At 47.4% G+C, this 20,286-nt stretch overlaps 1 protein-coding gene across 1 annotated transcript in view; it reads left to right on the top strand.

The window, feature by feature from the left end:
* The window catches only part of dmxl2 (Dmx-like 2), a 99,514-nt gene that overhangs the window by 74,552 nt on the left and 4,676 nt on the right, over window positions 1-20,286 (top strand). Inside the window, 7 exon segments of the mRNA XM_064989971.1 lie at window positions 613-693; window positions 12,822-13,033; window positions 13,472-13,608; window positions 14,001-14,086; window positions 17,391-17,592; window positions 17,946-18,063; window positions 19,313-19,378. Coding sequence (XP_064846043.1) covers window positions 613-693; window positions 12,822-13,033; window positions 13,472-13,608; window positions 14,001-14,086; window positions 17,391-17,592; window positions 17,946-18,063; window positions 19,313-19,378 — 902 coding nt within the window.

Raw genomic sequence — 20,286 nt, forward strand, 5'->3', positions numbered from 1 at the left:
TCTGCCTCTGTTATTGTGTGCTGTGGTCTCATCTCACTGTATCGTGCACCTGAGTGTGTGTGTTTGTGCAGGTGTGTGTGCTGTGGTCTCATCTCACTGTATCGTGCACCAGAGTGTGTGTGTTTGTGCAGGTGTGTGTGCTATGGTCTCATCTCACTGTATCGTGCACCAGATTGTGTGTGTTTGTGCAGGTGTGTGTGCTGTGGTCTCATCTCACTGTATCGTGCACCAGAGTGTGTGTGTTTGTGCAGGTGTGTGTGCTATGGTCTCATCTCATTGTATTGTGCACCAGAGTGTGTGTGTTTGTGCAGGTGTGTGTGCTATGGTCTCATCTCATTGTATTGTGCACCAGATTGTGTGTGTTTGTGCAGGTGTGTGTGCTATGGTCTCATCTCATTGTATTGTGCACCAGAGTGTGTGTGTTTGTGCAGGTGTGTGTGCTATGGTCTCATCTCATTGTATTGTGCACCAGAGTGTGTGTGTTTGTGCAGGTGTGTGTGCTATGGTCTCATCTCATTGTATTGTGCACCAGAGTGTGTGTGTTTGTGCAGGTGTGTGTGCATGTTTTCCATCTCATCTCATTGTGTCATCTCTATCTGTCTGTCACCATAGCAGCAGCAGCAGGTAAAGCTAGAACGGACTCATCATCATCAGTGACCTCTGAACCTGACTCAGGGACTAAGGCTAAACCAGGTACTCACTGTGTTTCAGGTCTGGGTTAACTAACAGTGCATTTCCACATAACACGATAATTCGGATAGCCATGCTTGCTTTGTCCTCATGTGGGTGCTAGCAAGCAGGCTAGGTATCAACAGCCAATCCAGTAGGGGGTGGAAGCTTGAGTGAACTTTGATTGGTCAATAGCGTTGGTATATCGCGGAGTATTTGCATACATTTCAGCTTTTGCCAACTTTGTTCCCGTCGTATTCATGCTCGCATCCACCAACCCTCCTCCGACCACTTCACTTCCCTCCATTGAAAATGAATGGGGCACCGTTGTTTCATCGCCCCCATCGTGTTATGTGGAAAAGCACTGTAAGGTTTAACCAGGTACACTCACTGTGCTTCAGGCCTGGCTTAACTAAAGCTAAACCAGGTACACTCACTGTGCTTCAAGGCCTGGCTTAACTAAAGCTAAACCAGGTACACTCACTGTGCTTCAGGCCTGGCTTAACTAAAGCTAAACCAGGTACACTCACTGTGCTTCAAGGCCTGGCTTAACTAAAGCTAAACCAGGTACACTCACTGTGCTTCAGGCCTGGCTTAACTAAAGCTAAACCAGGTACACTCACTGTGCTTCAAGGCCTGGCTTAACTAAAGCTAAACCAGGTACACTCACTGTGCTTCAAGAACTGGCTTAACTAAAGCTAAACCAGGTACACTCACTGTGCTTCAGGCCTGGCTTAACTAAAGCTAAACCAGGTACACTCACTGTGCTTCAAGGCCTGGCTTAACTAAAGCTAAACCAGGTACACTCACTGTGCTTCAAGGCCTGGCTTAACTAAAGCTAAACCAGGTACACTCACTGTGCTTCAAGGCCTGGCTTAACTAAAGCTAAACCAGGTACTCACTGTGCTTCAAGGCCTGGCTTAACTAAAGCTAAACCAGGTACACTCACCGTGCTTCAAGGCCTGGCTTAACTAAAGCTAAACCAGGTACACTCACTGTGCTTCAGGCCTGGCTTAACTAAAGCTAAACCAGGTAGGCTCACTGTGCTTCAAGGCCTGGCTTAACTAAAGCTAAACCAGGTATGCTCACTGTGCTTCAGGCCTGGCTTAACTAAGGGTAAACCAGGTACACTCACTTGGCTATAGGCCTGGCTTAACTAAGGGTAAACCAGGTACACTCACTGGGCTATAGGTCTGCCTTAACTAAGGGTAAACCAGGTACACTCACTGGGCTATAGGGCTGTCTTAACTAATGGTAAACCAGGTATACTCACTGGGCTTTAGATCTGCCTTTAACTAAGGGTAAACCAGGTACTCTAACTGGGCTAATGGTAAACCAGGTACACTCACTGGGCTATAGGTCTGCCTTAACTAAGGGTAGCCCATGTACACTCACTTGACTATAGGTCTGCCTTAACTAATGGTAAACCAGGTATACTCACTGGGCTTTAGGTCTGCCTTAACTAAGGGTAAACCAGGTACACTCACTGGGCTAAGGGTAAACCGAGTACACTCACTGGGCTATAGGTCTGCCTTAACTAAGGGTAAACCAGGTACTCTAACTGGGCTAAGGGTAAACCAGGTACACTCACTGGGCTATAGGTCTGCCTTAACTAAGGGTAAACCAGGTACTCTGACTGGGCTAAGGGTAAACCAGGTACACTCACTTGGCTATAGGCCTGGCTTAACTAAGGGTAAACCAGGTACACTCACTGGGCTATAGGTCTGCCTTAACTAAGGGTAAACCAGGTACACTAACTGGGCTAAGGGTAAACCAGGTACACTCAGTGGGCTATAGGTCTGCCTTAACTAAGGGTAAACCAGGTACACTCACTGGGCTATAGGTTTGCCTTAACTAAGGGTAAACCAGGTACACACTCACTGGGCTATAGGGCTGTCTTAACTAAGGGTAAACCAGGTACACTCACTGGGTTATAGGTCTGCCTTAACTAAGGGTAAACCAGGTACTCTAACTGGGCTATACGTCTGCCTTAACTAAGGGTAAACCAGGTACACTCACTGGGCTATAGGTCTGCCTTAACTAAGGGTAAACCAGGTACACTCACTGGGCTATAGGTCTGCCTTAACTAAGGGTAACCCAGGTACACTCACTTGACTATAGGTCTGCCTTAACTAATGGTAAACCAGGTACACTCACTGGGCTATAGGTCTGCCTTAACTAAGGGTAAATCAGGTACACCCACTGGCTATAGGTCTGCCTTAACTAAGGGTAAACCAGGTACACTCACTGGGCTATAGGTCTGCCTTAACTAAGGGTAAACCAGGTACACTCACTGGGCTATAGGTCTGTCTTAACTAAGGGTAAACCAGGTACACTCACTGGGCTATAGGTCTGCCTTAACTAAGGGTAAACCAGGTACACCCACTGGCTATAGGTCTGCCTTAACTAAGGGTAAACCAGGTACTCTAACTGGGCTAAGGGTAAACCAGGTACACTCACTGGGCTATAGGTCTGCCTTAACTAAGGGTAAACCAGGTACACTCACTGGGCTATAGGGCTGTCTTAACTAATGGTAAACCAGGTACACTCACTGGGCTTTAGATCTGCCTTAACTAAGGGTAAACCAGGTACTCTAACTGGGCTATAGGTAAACCAGGTACACTCACTGGGCTAAATAGGTACACTCACTGGGCTAAATAGGTCTGCCTTAACTAAGGGTAAACCAGGTACACTCACTGGGCTATAGGTCTGCCTTAACTAAGGGTAAACCAGGTACACTCACTGGGCTATAGGGCTGTCTTAACTAATGGTAAACCAGGTACACTCACTGGGCTTTAGATCTGCCTTTAACTAAGGGTAAACCAGGTACTCTAACTGGGCTAATGGTAAACCAGGTACACTCACTGGGCTATAGGTCTGCCTTAACTAAGGGTAGCCCAGGTACACTCACTGACTATAGGTCTGCCTTAACTAATGGTAAACCAGGTATACTCACTGGGCTTTAGGTCTGCCTTAACTAAGGGTAAACCAGGTACACTCACTGGGCTAAGGGTAAACCAAGTACACTCACTGGGCTATAGGTCTGCCTTAACTAAGGGTAAACCAGGTACTCTAACTGGGCTAAGGGTAAACCAGGTACACTCACTGGGCTATAGGTCTGCCTTAACTAAGGGTAAACCAGGTACTCTGACTGGGCTAAGGGTAAACCAGGTACACTCACTTGGCTATAGGCCTGGCTTAACTAAGGGTAAACCAGGTACACTCACTGGGCTATAGGTCTGCCTTAACTAAGGGTAAACCAGGTACACTAACTGGGCTAAGGGTAAACCAGGTACACTCAGTGGGCTATAGGTCTGCCTTAACTAAGGGTAAACCAGGTACACTCACTGGGCTGGTTTGCCTTAACTAAGGGTAAACCAGGTACACTCACTGGGCTATAGGTCTGCCTTAACTAAGGGTAAACCAGGTACACTCACTGGGCTATAGGTCTGTCTTAACTAAGGGTAAACCAGGTACACTCACTGGCTATAGGTCTGCCTTAACTAAGGGTAAACCAGGTACACCCACTGGCTATAGGTCTGCCTTAACTAAGGGTAAACCAGGTACACTCACTGGGCTATAGGTCTGCCTTAACTAAGGGTAAACCAGGTACACTCACTGGGCTATAGGTCTGCCTTAACTAAGGGTAAACCAGGTACTCTAACTGGGCTAAGGGTAAACCAGGTACACTCACTGGGCTATAGGTCTGCCTTAACTAAGGGTAAACCAGGTACTCTAACTGGGCTAAGGGTAAACCAGGTACACTCACTGGGCTATAGGTCTGCCTTAACTAAGGGTAAACCAGGTACACTCACTGGGCTATAGGTCTGCCTTAACTAAGGGTAAACCAGGTACTCTAACTGGGCTAAGGGTAAACCAGGTACACTCACTGGGCTATAGGTCTGCCTTAACTAAGGGTAAACCAGGTACTCTAACTGGGCTAAGGGTAAACCAGGTACACTCACTGGGCTATAGGTCTGCCTTAACTAAGGGTAAACCAGGTACACTCACTGAGTTATAGGTCTGCCTTAACTAAGGGTAAACCAGGTACTCTAACTGGGCTAAGGGTAAACCAGGTACACTCACTGGGCTATAGGTCTGCCTTAACTAAGGGTAAACCAGGTACACTCACTGGGCTATAGGTCTGCCTTAACTAAGGGTAAACCAGGTACACTCACTGGGCTATAGGTCTGCCTTAACTAAGGGTAAACCAGGTACACTCACTGGGTTATAGGTCTGCCTTAACTAAGGGTAAACCAGGTACTCTAACTGGGCTATAGGTCTGCCTTAACTAAGGGTAAACCAGGTACACTCACTGGGTTATAGGTCTGCCTTAACTAAGGGTAAACCAGGTACACTCACTGGGCTATAGGTCTGCCTTATCTAAGGGTAAACCAGGTACACTCACTGGGTTATAGGTCTGCCTTAACTAAGGGTAAACCAGGTACACTCACTAGGGCCTTAACTAGGGTAAACCAGGTACACTCACTGGCTATAGGTCTGCCTTAACTAATGGTAAACCAGGTACACTCACTGGGCTATAGGTCTGCCTTAACTAAGGGTAAACCAGGTACACTAACTGGGCTAAGGGTAAAGCAGGTACACTCACTGGGCTATAGGTCTGCCTTAACTAAGGGTAAACCAGGTACACTAACTGGGCTAAGGGTAAACCAGGTACACTCACTGGGCTATAGGTCTGCCTTAACTAAGGTTAAACCAGGTACTAAGGGTAAACCTAACTGGGCTAAGGTCTGGGTAAACCAGGTACACTCACTGGGCTATAGGTCTGCCTTAACTAAGGGTAAACCAGGTACTCTAACTGGGCTAAGGGTAAACCAGGTACACTCACTGGGCTATAGGTCTGCCTTAACTAAGGGTAAACCAGGTACACTCACTGGGCTATAGGTCTGCCTTAACTAGGGTAAACCAGGGTTAAACCAGGTACACTCACTGGGCTATAGGTCTGCCTTAACTAAGGGTAAACCAGGTACTCTAACTGGGCTAAGGGTAAACCAGGTACACTCACTGGGCTATAGGTCTGCCTTAACTAAGGGTAAACCAGGTACACTCACTGAGTTATAGGTCTGCCTTAACTAAGGGTAAACCAGGTACTCTAACTGGGCTAAGGGTAAACCAGGTACACTCACTGGGCTATAGGTCTGCTTTAACTAAGGGTAAACCAGGTACACTCACTGAGTTATAGGTCTGCCTTAACTAAGGGTAAACCAGGTACACTCACTGGGCTATAGGACTGTCTTAACTAAGGGTAAACCATGTACACTCACTGGGTTATAGGTCTGCCTTAACTAAGGGTAAACCAGGTACTCTAACTGGGCTATAGGTCTGCCTTAACTAAGGGTAAACCAGGTACACTCACTGGGCTATAGGTCTGCCTTAACTAAGGGTAAACCAGGTAGGCTCACTGGGTTATAGGTCTGCCTTAACTATGGGTAAACCAGGTACACTCACTGGGCGATAGGTCTGCCTTAACTAAGGATAAACCAGGTACACTCACTGGGTGATAGGTCTGCCTTATCTAAGGGTAAACCAGGTACACTCACTGGGTTATAGGTCTGCCTTAACTAAGGGTAAACCAGGTACACTCACTGAGCTATAGGTCTGCCTTAACTAAGGGTAAACCAGGTACACTCACTGGCTATAGGTCTGCCTTAACTAATGGTAAACCAGGTACACTCACTGGGCTATAGGTCTGCCTTAACTAAGGGTAAACCAGGTACACTAACTGGGCTAAGGGTAAAGCAGGTACACTCACTGGGCTATAGGTCTGCCTTAACTAAGGGTAAACCAGGTACACTAACTGGGCTAAGGGTAAACCAGGTACACTCACTGGGCTATAGGTCTGCCTTAACTAAGGGTAAACCAGGTACACTAACTGGGCTAAGGGTAAACCAGGTACACTCACTGGGCTATAGGTCTGCCTTAACTAAGGTTAAACCAGGTACACTAACTGGGCTAAGGGTAAACCAGGTACACTCACTGGGCTATAGGTCTGCCTTAACTAAGGTTAAACCAGGTACACTCACTGGGCTATAGGTCTGCCTTAACTAAGGTTAAACCAGGTACACTCACTGGGCTATAGGTCTGCCTTAACCAAGGTTAAACCATGTACACTTACTGGGCTATAGGTCTGCCTTAACTAAGGGTAAACTAGGTACTCTAACTGGGCTATAGGTCTGCCTTAACCAAGGTTAAACCATGTACACTCACTGGGCTATAGGTCTGCCTTAACTAAGGGTAAACTAGGTACTCTAACTGGGCTATAGGTCTGCCTTAACCAAGGTTAAACCATGTACACTCACTGGGCTATAGGTCTGCCTTAACTAAGGGTAAACTAGGTACTCTAACTGGGCTATAGGTCTGCCTTAACAAAGGTTAAACCATGTACACTCACTGGGCTATAGGTCTGCCTTAACTAAGGGTAAACCAGGTACACTCACTGGGCTATAGGTCTGCCTTAACTAAGGGTAAACCAGGTACACTCACTGGGCTATAGGTCTGCCTTAACTAAGGGTAAACCAGGTACACTCACTGGGCTATAGGTCTGCCTTAACTAAGGGTAACCCAGGTACACTCACTTGACTATAGGTCTGCCTTAACTAATGGTAAACCAGGTACACTCACTGGGCTATAGGTCTGCCTTAACTAAGGGTAAATCAGGTACACCCACTGGCTATAGGTCTGTCTTAACTAAGGGTAAACCAGGTACACTCACTGGGCTATAGGTCTGCCTTAACTAAGGGTAAACCAGGTACACCCACTGGCTATAGGTCTGCCTTAACTAAGGGTAAACCAGGTACTCTAACTGGGCTAAGGGTAAACCAGGTACACTCACTGGGCTATAGGTCTGCCTTAACTAATGGTAAACCAGGTATACTCACTGGGCTTTAGGTCTGCCTTAACTAAGGGTAAACCAGGTACACTCACTGGGCTAAGGGTAAACCAAGTACACTCACTGGGCTATAGGTCTGCCTTAACTAAGGGTAAACCAGGTACTCTAACTGGGCTAAGGGTAAACCAGGTACACTCACTGGGCTATAGGTCTGCCTTAACTAAGGGTAAACCAGGTACTCTGACTGGGCTAAGGGTAAACCAGGTACACTCACTTGGCTATAGGCCTGGCTTAACTAAGGGTAAACCAGGTACACTCACTGGGCTTTAGATCTGCCTTTAACTAAGGGTAAACCAGGTACTCTAACTGGGCTAAGGGTAAACCAGGTACACTCACTGGGCTATAGGTCTGCCTTAACTAAGGGTAAACCAGGTACTCTAACTGGGCTAAGGGTAAACCAGGTACACTCACTGGGCTATAGGTCTGCCTTAACTAAGGGTAAACCAGGTACACTCACTGGGCTATAGGGCTGTCTTAACTAATGGTAAACCAGGTACACTCACTGGGCTTTAGATCTGCCTTTAACTAAGGGTAAACCAGGTACTCTAACTGGGCTAATGGTAAACCAGGTACACTCACTGGGCTATAGGTCTGCCTTAACTAAGGGTAGCCCAGGTACACTCACTTGACTATAGGTCTGCCTTAACTAATGGTAAACCAGGTATATTCACTGGGCTTTAGGTCTGCCTTAACTAAGGGTAAACCAGGTACACTCACTGGGCTAAGGGTAAACCAAGTACACTCACTGGGCTATAGGTCTGCCTTAACTAAGGGTAAACCAGGTACTCTAACTGGGCTAAGGGTAAACCAGGTACACTCACTGGGCTATAGGTCTGCCTTAACTAAGGGTAAACCAGGTACTCTGACTGGGCTAAGGGTAAACCAGGTACACTCACTTGGCTATAGGCCTGGCTTAACTAAGGGTAAACCAGGTACACTCACTGGGCTATAGGTCTGCCTTAACTAAGGGTAAACCAGGTACACTAACTGGGCTAAGGGTAAACCAGGTACACTCAGTGGGCTATAGGTCTGCCTTAACTAAGGGTAAACCAGGTACACTCACTGGGCTATAGGTTTGCCTTAACTAAGGGTAAACCAGGTACACTCACTGGGCTATAGGTCTGCCTTAACTAAGGGTAAACCAGGTACACTCACTGGGCTATAGGTCTGTCTTAACTAAGGGTAAACCAGGTACACTCACTGAGCTATAGGTCTGCCTTAACTAAGGGTAAACCAGGTACACCCACTGGCTATAGGTCTGCCTTAACTAAGGGTAAACCAGGTACACTCACTGGGCTATAGGTCTGCCTTAACTAAGGGTAAACCAGGTACACTCACTGGGCTATAGGTCTGCCTTAACTAAGGGTAAACCAGGTACTCTAACTGGGCTAAGGGTAAACCAGGTACACTCACTGGGCTATAGGTCTGCCTTAACTAAGGGTAAACCAGGTACTCTAACTGGGCTAAGGGTAAACCAGGTACACTCACTGGGCTATAGGTCTGCCTTAACTAAGGGTAAACCAGTTACACTCACTGGGCTATAGGTCTGCCTTAACTAAGGGTAAACCAGGTACTCTAACTGGGCTAAGGGTAAACCAGGTACACTCACTGGGCTATAGGTCTGCCTTAACTAAGGGTAAACCAGGTACTCTAACTGGGCTAAGGGTAAACCAGGTACACTCACTGTGCTATAGGTCTGCCTTAACTAAGGGTAAACCAGGTACTCTAACTGGGCTAAGGGTAAACCAGGTACACTCACTGGGCTATAGGTCTGCCTTAACTAAGGGTAAACCAGGTACACTCACTGAGTTATAGGTCTGCCTTAACTAAGGGTAAACCAGGTACACTCACTGGGCTATAGGACTGTCTTAACTAAGGGTAAACCATGTACACTCACTGGGTTATAGGTCTGCCTTAACTAAGGGTAAACCAGGTACTCTAACTGGGCTATAGGTCTGCCTTAACTAAGGGTAAACCAGGTACACTCACTGGGCTATAGGTCTGCCTTAACTAAGGGTAAACCAGGTAGGCTCACTGGGTTATAGGTCTGCCTTAACTATGGGTAAACCAGGTACACTCACTGGGCGATAGGTCTGCCTTAACTAAGGATAAACCAGGTACACTCACTGGGTGATAGGTCTGCCTTATCTAAGGGTTAACCAGGTACACTCACTGGGTTATAGGTCTGCCTTAACTAAGGGTAAACCAGGTACACTCACTGAGCTATAGGTCTGCCTTAACTAAGGGTAAACCAGGTACACTCACTGGCTATAGGTCTGCCTTAACTAATGGTAAACCAGGTACACTCACTGGGCTATAGGTCTGCCTTAACTAAGGGTAAACCAGGTACACTAACTGGGCTAAGGGTAAAGCAGGTACACTCACTGGGCTATAGGTCTGCCTTAACTAAGGGTAAACCAGGTACACTAACTGGGCTAAGGGTAAACCAGGTACACTCACTGGGCTATAGGTCTGCCTTAACTAAGGGTAAACCAGGTACACTAACTGGGCTAAGGGTAAACCAGGTACACTCACTGGGCTATAGGTCTGCCTTAACTAAGGTTAAACCAGGTACACTAACTGGGCTAAGGGTAAACCAGGTACACTCACTGGGCTATAGGTCTGCCTTAACTAAGGTTAAACCAGGTACACTCACTGGGCTATAGGTCTGCCTTAACTAAGGTTAAACCAGGTACACTCACTGGGCTATAGGTCTGCCTTAACCAAGGTTAAACCATGTACACTTACTGGGCTATAGGTCTGCCTTAACTAAGGGTAAACTAGGTACTCTAACTGGGCTATAGGTCTGCCTTAACCAAGGTTAAACCATGTACACTCACTGGGCTATAGGTCTGCCTTAACTAAGGGTAAACTAGGTACTCTAACTGGGCTATAGGTCTGCCTTAACCAAGGTTAAACCATGTACACTCACTGGGCTATAGGTCTGCCTTAACAAAGGTTAAACCAGGTACACGGGGCGGCAGGGTAGCCTATTGGTTAGAGCATTGGACAAGTAACCAAAAGGTTGCAAGTTCAAACCCCTGAGCTGACAAGTTTACAAATCTGTCGTTCTGCCCCTGAACAGGCAGTTAACCCACTGTTCCTAGGCCGTCATTGAAAATAAGAATTTGTTCTTAACTGACTTGCCTAGTTAAGTAAATGTTAAAAAAAATTAAAACACTAACTGGGCTGTATAGTAATGTCTGGAATGGAATGAATGGTTCCTATGTGTTTGATTCTATTCCATTATTTCCATTCCAGCCATTATTATGAGCCGTCCTCCCCTCACCAGCCTCCACTGCCTGGGTGATCTAGTGTGGATCAGTAGTATCCGTGATGGTGTACTATAGTAACCGTGTTGTTCCTCCATTAGTATGTTAGTTTCTAGCATGTGATTGTGGTATCGTAGTTAGGTGCTTGATGAAATCAACACAACTGTAATTCAACATATTTATTATTACTTATTAGATGTGATGGTAGACAAACTCATTCTGAATATCAGTTCTTCTGAATACTGTTTTGGAACCAACCTGTAATGATCAGACATTATTAGCAGATTGTGTTAAATAAATGTTCACATTTAGACTTGATAACTTTTCTTTGAAGTCAAGTGTTCTTTCAGGACGTGGGTGAAAGGGGGAGGAGTGGAGAAGTGGGGAGAGGAAAAGAGGCTGGGAGAGGATGTGGAGAGGAGAGGAGGCCGGTGGGGGAGGATGTGGAGAGGAGAGAACAGCGTAAAGGAGAGGAGGAAAGAGGCCGGTGGGGGAGGATGTGGAGAGGAGAGAACAGTGGAAAGGAGAGGAGAGGAGGAAAAGAGGCCGGTGGGGGAGGATGTGGAGAGGAGAGAACAGTGGAAAGGAGAGGAGAGGAGGAAAAGAGGCCGGTGGGGGAGGATGTGGAGAGGAGAGAACAGAGGAGAGGAGAGGAGGAGAAGAGGCCGGTGGGGGAGGATGTGGAGAGGAGAGAACAGAGGAGGGGAGAGGAGGCCGGTGGGGGAGGAGGAGAGAGAGAGGGAGGGGGAGGAGAAGAGGCCGGTGGGGGAGGATGTGGAGAGGAGAGAACAGAGGAGGGGAGGGGAGAGAAGGGTGGAGGAGAAGAGGCTGGTTTTGGGAGGATGTGGAGAGGAGAGAACAGAGGAAAGGAGAGGAGGGGAGAGAAGGGTGGAGGAGAAGAGTTGAGAGAAGAATGCTTTATTTAAAAATGCCAAGTAGTCGATAAGACTCAGCTCTGTAAAAAGTACTGCTACCTTGTCTGCCCCACACACACACACACACACACACACACACACACACACACACACACACACACACACACACACACACACACACACACACACACACACACCCCCTCTGGAGAGCTGAGATATAAGGGTCCTTGGTCTCTCTCTGTTGTATACCAGGTCACAAGCCATGCAGATTACCCTCAAGGACTCAGAAGCCTTTCAACCAGCAGACAGACGTTTATTAGAATATTATTAGAAACCTCTGGTCATATAACCATTCATAACCATTCATAAGCATTCTAACCAGTCTCATCATGATATATAGTATAATGAGTTATTGTGATCACCTTGACTGTATTGTCTCGTAGTCTGACGTGTGTGTGTGTGTTGTACGTGTGTGTGTGTGTGTGTTGTATGTGTGTGTTGTATGTATGTATGTGTGTGTGTGTGTGTGTGTGTGTGTTGAACGTGTGTGTGTGTTGAACGTGTGTGTGTGTTGAACGTGTGTGTGTTTGTGTGTTGTACGTGTGTGTCTTGTGTGCGTCTTACGCTGTTGTCTTGGTTTGTCTCTCGTCTCAGTGGTTCCAGAGATAGTCACCCAGGACAACGGTCCAGGTTTGTGTTAAAACGTCTGTGTCTGTCGTGTCCGCTCTCCTCTGTATGTGTTTCTGTGTCTCTCCATGTCTTGGGCCCAGAGTTTACCATAATCATGTGACCTGACCAGGAAGACGCTGGGTCCTAACGCTAACACAGATACTGTGCAGGGTTGCTGGAGTCAATAATCAGTTCAGTCAATTCAGTTTGTTTCCTGAATTGAAATGGTATTGAGCCTAAACCCTGGTGCTGTGCCTTCCACCTGTACCCCCAAACCTCTCCTGGGCTCTACTGGGTGACGAATACAATTATGAGTGATCAACTCCTCTTCATCTCTTACAAGGCAGCAGTCATGTAAAAATGTTTCTATAAAAAAAACATATGTACTAACAATCTCTCTCCCACACCCACCATCCCCTCCCCCAGCCGTGCCAGCCCCTCCCCCAGCCGCGTCAGCCCCTCCCCCGGCAGAGGATGTGGATCGACTCAGACGACGGTTTAATATGAGGATGCTGGTTCCTGGTCGTCCAGTAAAGGAGGTCCCTGCCACCCCCCCTCCCGTCCCTGCAGAGAGACCCGCCTACAGGGAGAAGTTCATTCCTCCAGAGCTCAGCATGTGGGACTACTTTGTGGCCAAAGTAAGGCGTGATGCTGCTCCTCACAACATCACTGTATGCATACGCTCACTGAAACACCATTTGTTGGTACATACAGTCATTAAAACATCAAAATAGTAACAAACAAATAAGCTCTACTCCCTCTTCTCCTCTCTCTCCTCCACCCTCTCCTCCACCCTCTCCTCCTCTCTCCTCCTCCTCTCTCCTCCTCTCTCTCCTCCTCCCTCTCCTCCTCCCTCTCCTCCTCCCTCTCCTCCTCCCGCTCCTCCTCCCGCTCCTCCCTCTCCTCCTCCTGCTGCTCCTCCCTCTCCTCCTCCCTCCTCCTCCCTCTCCTCCTCCCGCTCCTCCTCCCTCTCCTCCTCCCGCTCCTCCTCCCTCTCCTCCTCCCTCTCCTCCTCCTGCTCCTCCTCTCTTTCCTCCTCCCTCTCCTCCTCCCTCTCCTCCTCCTTCTACCCCCAGCCCTTCCTGCCCCTGTCAGACAGTGGAGCTCTGTATGACTCAGATGAGAGCGGAGAGGAGGATGACGACGACGATGATGATGATGCCTTCCTCTCTGACACACAGATGACTGAACACTCTGACCCCAACTCATACAGGTGTGTAATTGTTGTGCCTTTTCCTACTTGACATCTAAGTAGAGTTCAGCTGTGGACAGCCCTTTGTATTGGGCCATGGTCCACTGATTGTTCAGAGTATTTTCTACTAAGATTCAACACCCTGGCATCTTACGAGTAATGTCATGGTATGCTCTCTCCCTCTCCTCTCATCCCTCTCTCTCTCCTTTCTCTTCTCTCCTTTCACCTCTCTCTCCTCTCCCCCCTCTCCTCTCTCTCCTTTCTCTTCTCTCCTCTCTCTCCTTTCTCTTCTCTCCTCTCTCCTTTCTCCTCTCTCCTCTCTCTCTCCTTTCTCTTCTCTCCTCTCTCCTCTCTCTCTCCTTTCTCTTCTCTTTCTCTCTCTCTCTCTCTCCTCTCTCTGTCTCTGTGTGTAGTTGGTCTCTGATCCGTCTGGTCATGGTGAAACTGGCTCTACATAACGTCAAGACCTTCCTCCCTCTCACTGGACTGGACTTCACAGGTACACACAAACACACACACTAGGGTTGAATGGCAGGAAACCGTTTACTGGGATTTACCGCTCAAAACCACTCCATTTCCCGGGATAAATAACTGCCAGAAACCGGTAAATGATAATACATTATTTATATGAACAGCAAGAAGTGGAATTGAAATGTTAAATTATATGTGATGTCTAAATCTGTCTTCTCTACGGCCTCTGAATAATGAATAATCAACACTCAGGGTGGGGACAGACAGCCCATCTCAGGGTGGGGATAGAGAGCCCATCTCAGGGTGGGGACAGACAGCCCATCTCAGGGTGGGGACAGACAGCCCATCTCAGGGTGGGGACAGACAGTCCATCTCAGGGTGGGGACAGAGAGCCCATCTCAGGTTGGGGACAGACAGCCCATCTCAGGTTGGGGGCAGACAGCCCATCTCAGGTTGGGGGCAGACAGCCCATCTCAGGTTGGGGGCAGACAGCCCATCTCAGGTTGGGTCAGACAGCCCATCTCAGGTTGGGGACAGACAGCCCATCTCAGGTTGGGGACAGACAGCCCATCTCAGGTTGGGGACAGACAGCCCATCTCAGGGTGGGGACAGACAGCCCATCTCAGGTTGGGGACAGACAGTTCATCTCAGGGTGGGGCCAGACAGCCCACCTCAGGGTGGGGCCAGACAGCCCGTCTCAGGGTGGGGCCAGAGAGCCCGTCTCAGGGTGGGGCCAGAGAGCCCGTCTCAGGGTGGGGACAGAGAGCCCGTCTCAGGGTGGGGCCAGAGAGCCCGTCTCAGGGTGGGGCCAGAGAGCCCGTCTCAGGGTGGGGCCAGAGAGCCCGTCTCAGGGTGGGGCCAGAGAGCCCGTCTCAGGGTGGGGACAGAGAACCCGTCTCATCTCAGGGTGGGGCCAGAGAGCCCGTCTCAGGGTGGGGACAGAGAGCCCGTCTCAGGGTGGGGCCAGAGAGCCCGTCTCAGGGTGGGGACAGTGAGCCCATCTCAGGGTGGGGACAGAGAGCCCGTCTCAGGGTGGGGACAGTGAGCCCGTCTCAGGGTGGGGACAGAGAGCCCGTCTCAGGGTGGGGCCAGAGAGCCCGTCTCAGGGTGGGGACAGTGAGCCCGTCTCAGGGTGGGGACAGAGAGCCCGTCTCAGGGTGGGGACAGAGAACCCGTCTCAGGGTGGGGCCAGAGAGCCCGTCTCAGGGTGGGGACAGAGAGCCCGTCTCAGGGTGGGGACAGTGAGCCCGTCTCAGGGTGGGGACAGTGAGCCCGTCTCAGGGTGGGGACAGAGAGCCCGTCTCAGGGTGGGGCCAGAGAGCCCGTCTCAGGGTGGGGACAGAGAGCCCGTCTCAGGGTGGGGACAGTGAGCCCGTCTCAGGGTGGGGACAGAGAACCCGTCTCAGGGTGGGGACAGAGAGCCCGTCTCAGGGTGGGGACAGTTCACAATGCATGTAGACCTATCATCTCATCATGGTAACTTGTTTCCTTGTGACAGGAAGGCCTGTATTTTCTGCAGCATAGTCTATATTACAGTAATATAAAACCAAGTGTTGTCTAATATACCCAACTCCCATCTGGCTTTCAGGGGTCACCTTATTTCTTAATTGTAAAGATATATATTTTTTATTGTAGCTGCAGAGTTTTAAAACAGTCTGTCACTCGAATATCGTTGCTTTCAATCAGTGCCTGCCCGAGCACTCTGTCTTTCTCTCTCTCCATCAACCCCATTCAAATTGCATCCAAAATAGATCATCCTGTTCTAGATTGTTCTATATATATAGATGTCCTAGCCCACCTCTTTCAGGTAATACATTCAGTGCAGTATTAGTCTTATATTTAATGATGGGTTATGCATAATAAGCATAATTTATAGCCTCTTGTCTCTTGCCCAGTACGCACACACCTGTGCTCCGCTGGCCTCTCCCTAAATAACGCTCCTTAGCTCTTGGAGTCCCATGCAGGAAAAGATACACTAGAATAGTTTGCTGGACATTATTATATTTTTGCATTTCTTATACCAATAGACTATTAGAAGAGGGACACAAGCTCTTGTTTGCTGAATGTTAAATACAGCAGCCAATAGAACTCACAGGTAGTTTGAAAGAAGTAAACTCACGATGGTGGTAGGTTATAACAGTTATTTATTCAGACCCATAACCATTCAATCTTCATGAAGAGAAGTGAAAGCCTTCTGCATCTAATTCTGGTCCTATATTATTCAATGATGTCTTTAGAATGATGAAGATGAGGACAACAAAACGTATTTCATTTAACTGTTGAAAGAGAGGAAGGAATGAAGCAACAATAGAGAAAGAGGAGGTGGGCTAGTAACATTAGGGGAAATATTATGAAAGGTCAGCCTACTAATTATACAAATAGGCCCTATTCAATTTCATTTGCTTGCCTGTAGTTGTAACTTTGTAGGCTGCATGTGCTGCACCAGAATCACATGATCTCCCTGCTTTATCATGGTTTGAATGAGGTGAGTAAATCCAGTTCATAATCAGTATAATACAATGCAGTACAGGAATACAGATTAGCCAACTGGAGCTAGTTTCATTTATTTAGCCAAGAGAGCATATAGCTGGGTACATCTATGGGCGATAGCTAGCTACATCTATGGGCGTTTGTTTTTCTGTCGTGTGTAATGTGCAGTAGACTATATCATATATGTATTGGATAAGGGTACCATCATTTGGGCTTGGGCTCAGTAAATGTCTTTAATGTAGGGCTCAGTAAATGTCTTTAATGTAGGGCTCATTAAATGTCTTTAATGTAGGGCTCAGTAAATGTCTTTAATGTAGGGCTCAGTCTTTAATGTAGGGCTCAGTAAATGTCTTTAATGTAGGGCTCAGTAAATGTCTTTAATGTAGGGCTCAGTCTTTAATGTAGGGCTCAGTAAATGTCTTTAATGTGTAGTGCTCAGTAAATGTCTTTAATGTAGGGCTCAGTCTTTAATGTAGGGCTCAGTAAATGTCTTTAATGTAGGGCTCATCAGGCTCAGGTAGCATCAGGGTTGAATTTTGGATCAAAGCTCTAATTACATCCAGACATGGCTATTTATATACTTTATAATGCTTTTGAATGACACTTCCAGTTTTGGCGGGATATTTTGTGTACCCGGGAGAAAAGTGAATTGTCCTGGGGAGGGAACAATTGTAATATACCGGGAAAATATTGAACACGCACGCACTCACGCACTCACGCACTCACGCACTCACGCACTCACTCACTCACTCACTCACTCACTCACTCACTCACTCACTCACTAGAGCGGCGCAACCAAAACAGTTTTTCTTTCTGTTATCGTCCTCTCCTCCCTCCATCAGACCTGCCGGTGACGTCTCCTCTGGGGAATGCTGTGCTGAAGACACTAGAGAACTGGGAGACCCAACTCCAGGAGAGGATGAACAAGTTTGATGGTCCTCCTCCCAACTACATCAACACCTACCCCACTGACCTCAGCACAGGAGGGGGGCCCGCCATACTGAGACACAAGGCCATGCTGGAGCCTGACAACACACCTTTCAAGTGGGTATTATTCACACACACACACACAGATACATAGACTACACACACACACAGATACATAGACTACACACACACACACAGATACATAGACTACACACACACACAGATACATAGACTACACACACACACAGATACATAGACTACACACACACACACAGCGATACATAGACTACACACACACACACACACACACAGATACATAGACTACACACACACACACAGATACATAGACTACACACACACACACACACACACACAGAGAGAGCGATACATAGACTACACACACAGATGCATAGACTACACACACACACCCATGTTCTCACATGTTTATGTGTGTGTGTCTCGTGTTCCAGGAATAAGAACCACATTTCGTTCCCTGCGAGGCGTCTCTGGCACTACCTGGTGAAACAGGACGTTCTTCAGGAGACTCTGATTCGCTATATCTTCACTAAGAAGAGGAAGCAGAGCGAGGTAACGAGCTAAACTGGACCCCTGGTACAATCTGTCTGTCTGTCCCCTACATCTACAGCATGTCTGGTCTCATACACCAGGCATCCTTTATTTACCTGGTTATTACTTACACATTAAACAAGTCAAATGGTCATTATATGTTTCAAGGTGGATTCAGAAAGGTGTCATTATATCACCGAACTTGTTAATGATTAATTAAGTGTATTCATAAAGGTGTCATTATATCACCTAACGTGTTAATGATTCATTAAGTGGATTCATAAAGGTGTCATTATATCACCTAACGTGTTAATGATTCATTAAGTGGATTCAGAAAGGTGTCATTATATCACCTAACTTGTTAATGAGTACATAGCAGGTAACTTCGGGTTTAACATAGTGTTACCTCCTCCAGTCCAGCCTCTCCTACAACATGCACCATGTCAGACAGATCATCGGTCTGGATGTGTCCTTAGAATCATCTTCACAACAATAGTTCTTCAAACCCCAAATTCTATTTTTTTATATTTTATATATTCTGTATTTTGAGTAAGGTCCATAATTATTTTGTACATTATGGCCCAGTTAATTTAACTTCTGAAGAGTAGTGTATATCACACACACACACACACACACACACACACACACACACACACACACACACACACACACACACACACACACACACACACACACACACACTTCTATTGTTATTATTATGGTTTTGACGGCCTTGTATTGTGTAATCAAGAACAGAGAATTCTGTGATGTCTGCACACCATCACTACTACTATCATCACCTCTATTATTAGTATTATTCAAATGATCATGTCTGCAGACATCTGCTAACACAGACAGTCATCTTATATGGTGCATCTCCTTTCTAAACCAAATTATAACCACATACATAGATCCTGCTTTGTTGAGATTTGAGTAGAAAGTTAAAGATGTGATTTCAAACTAAAGAGGAACCTTATACCTGACTTCCAGTAAGTAGACTCTTTTAAGGTGTGTTTATTTTGACTTTGGTGTTGAGACTGTGCCCCACCCTCCCCTCCACCCGCTGTCATTACATTGAGAGAGACCTCTCCTATCTCCCCAGCACTCCACTCTGTTACCATGTGATTGGAACTTGTTTGGGTTGGGAGAAGCCTTTGCCTCATCCGCGTATTGACACACTGACTGTGTGTGTGGCTGCGTGTATCTACCATCCAGACAACCCTTTCATTTTTGTTTTCTTCATTTTGTGTTTTGTGCATGTGTTGTGTAGTGTGTTGAAGGCTATATGGATCTCCTCAGCCCAAACTGTGTATCTGGAGCTCTCAGGTCCAACAAGGTAGTATCTGTACAGTATGAACTGGTACCTGCTCAGGGCTGTGTAAGTCTCTCTTCTAATCACTGCTTGGCATGCTTCACCTCACCATTACTACTCACTAACCCAACATGACCGGGGTCTTCCAGAGCTTCACCTCACCATTACTACTCACTAACCCAACATGACCGGGGTCTTCCAGAGCTTCACCTCACCATTACTACTCACTAACCCAACATGACCGGGGTCTTCCAGAGCTTCACCTCACCATTACTACTCACTAACCCATCATGACCGGGGTTTTCCAGAGCTTCACCTCACCATTACTACTCACTAACCCAACATGACCGGGGTCTTCCAGAGCTTCACCTCACCATTACTACTCACTAACCCAACATGACCGGGGTCTTCCAGAGCTTCACCTCACCATTACCACTCACTAACCCAACATGACCGGGGTCTTCCAGAGCTTCACCTCACCATTACTACTCACTAACCCAACATGACCGGGGTCTTCCAGAGCTTCACCTCACCATTACTACTCACTAACCCAACACAACCAGGGTTTTCCAGAGCTTCACCTCACCATTACTACTCACTAACCCAACATGACCGGGGTCTTCCAGAGCTTCACCTCACCATTACTACTCACTAACCCAACATGACCGGGGTCTTCCAGAGCTTCACCTCACCATTACTACTCACTAACCCAACATGACCGGGGTCTTCCAGAGCTTCACCTCACCATTACTACTCACTAACCCAACATGACCAGGGTTTTCCAGAGCTTCACCTCACCATTACTACTCACTAACCCAACACTACCAGGGTTTTCCAGAGCTTCACCTCACCATTACTACTCACAAACCCAACACTACCAGGGTTTTCCAGAGCTTCACCTCACCATTACTACTCACTAACCCAACACTACC

Source organism: Oncorhynchus masou, chromosome 2 (assembly GCF_036934945.1).
Source record: "Oncorhynchus masou masou isolate Uvic2021 chromosome 2, UVic_Omas_1.1, whole genome shotgun sequence".
Classification (NCBI taxonomy): Eukaryota; Metazoa; Chordata; class Actinopteri; order Salmoniformes; family Salmonidae; genus Oncorhynchus; species Oncorhynchus masou.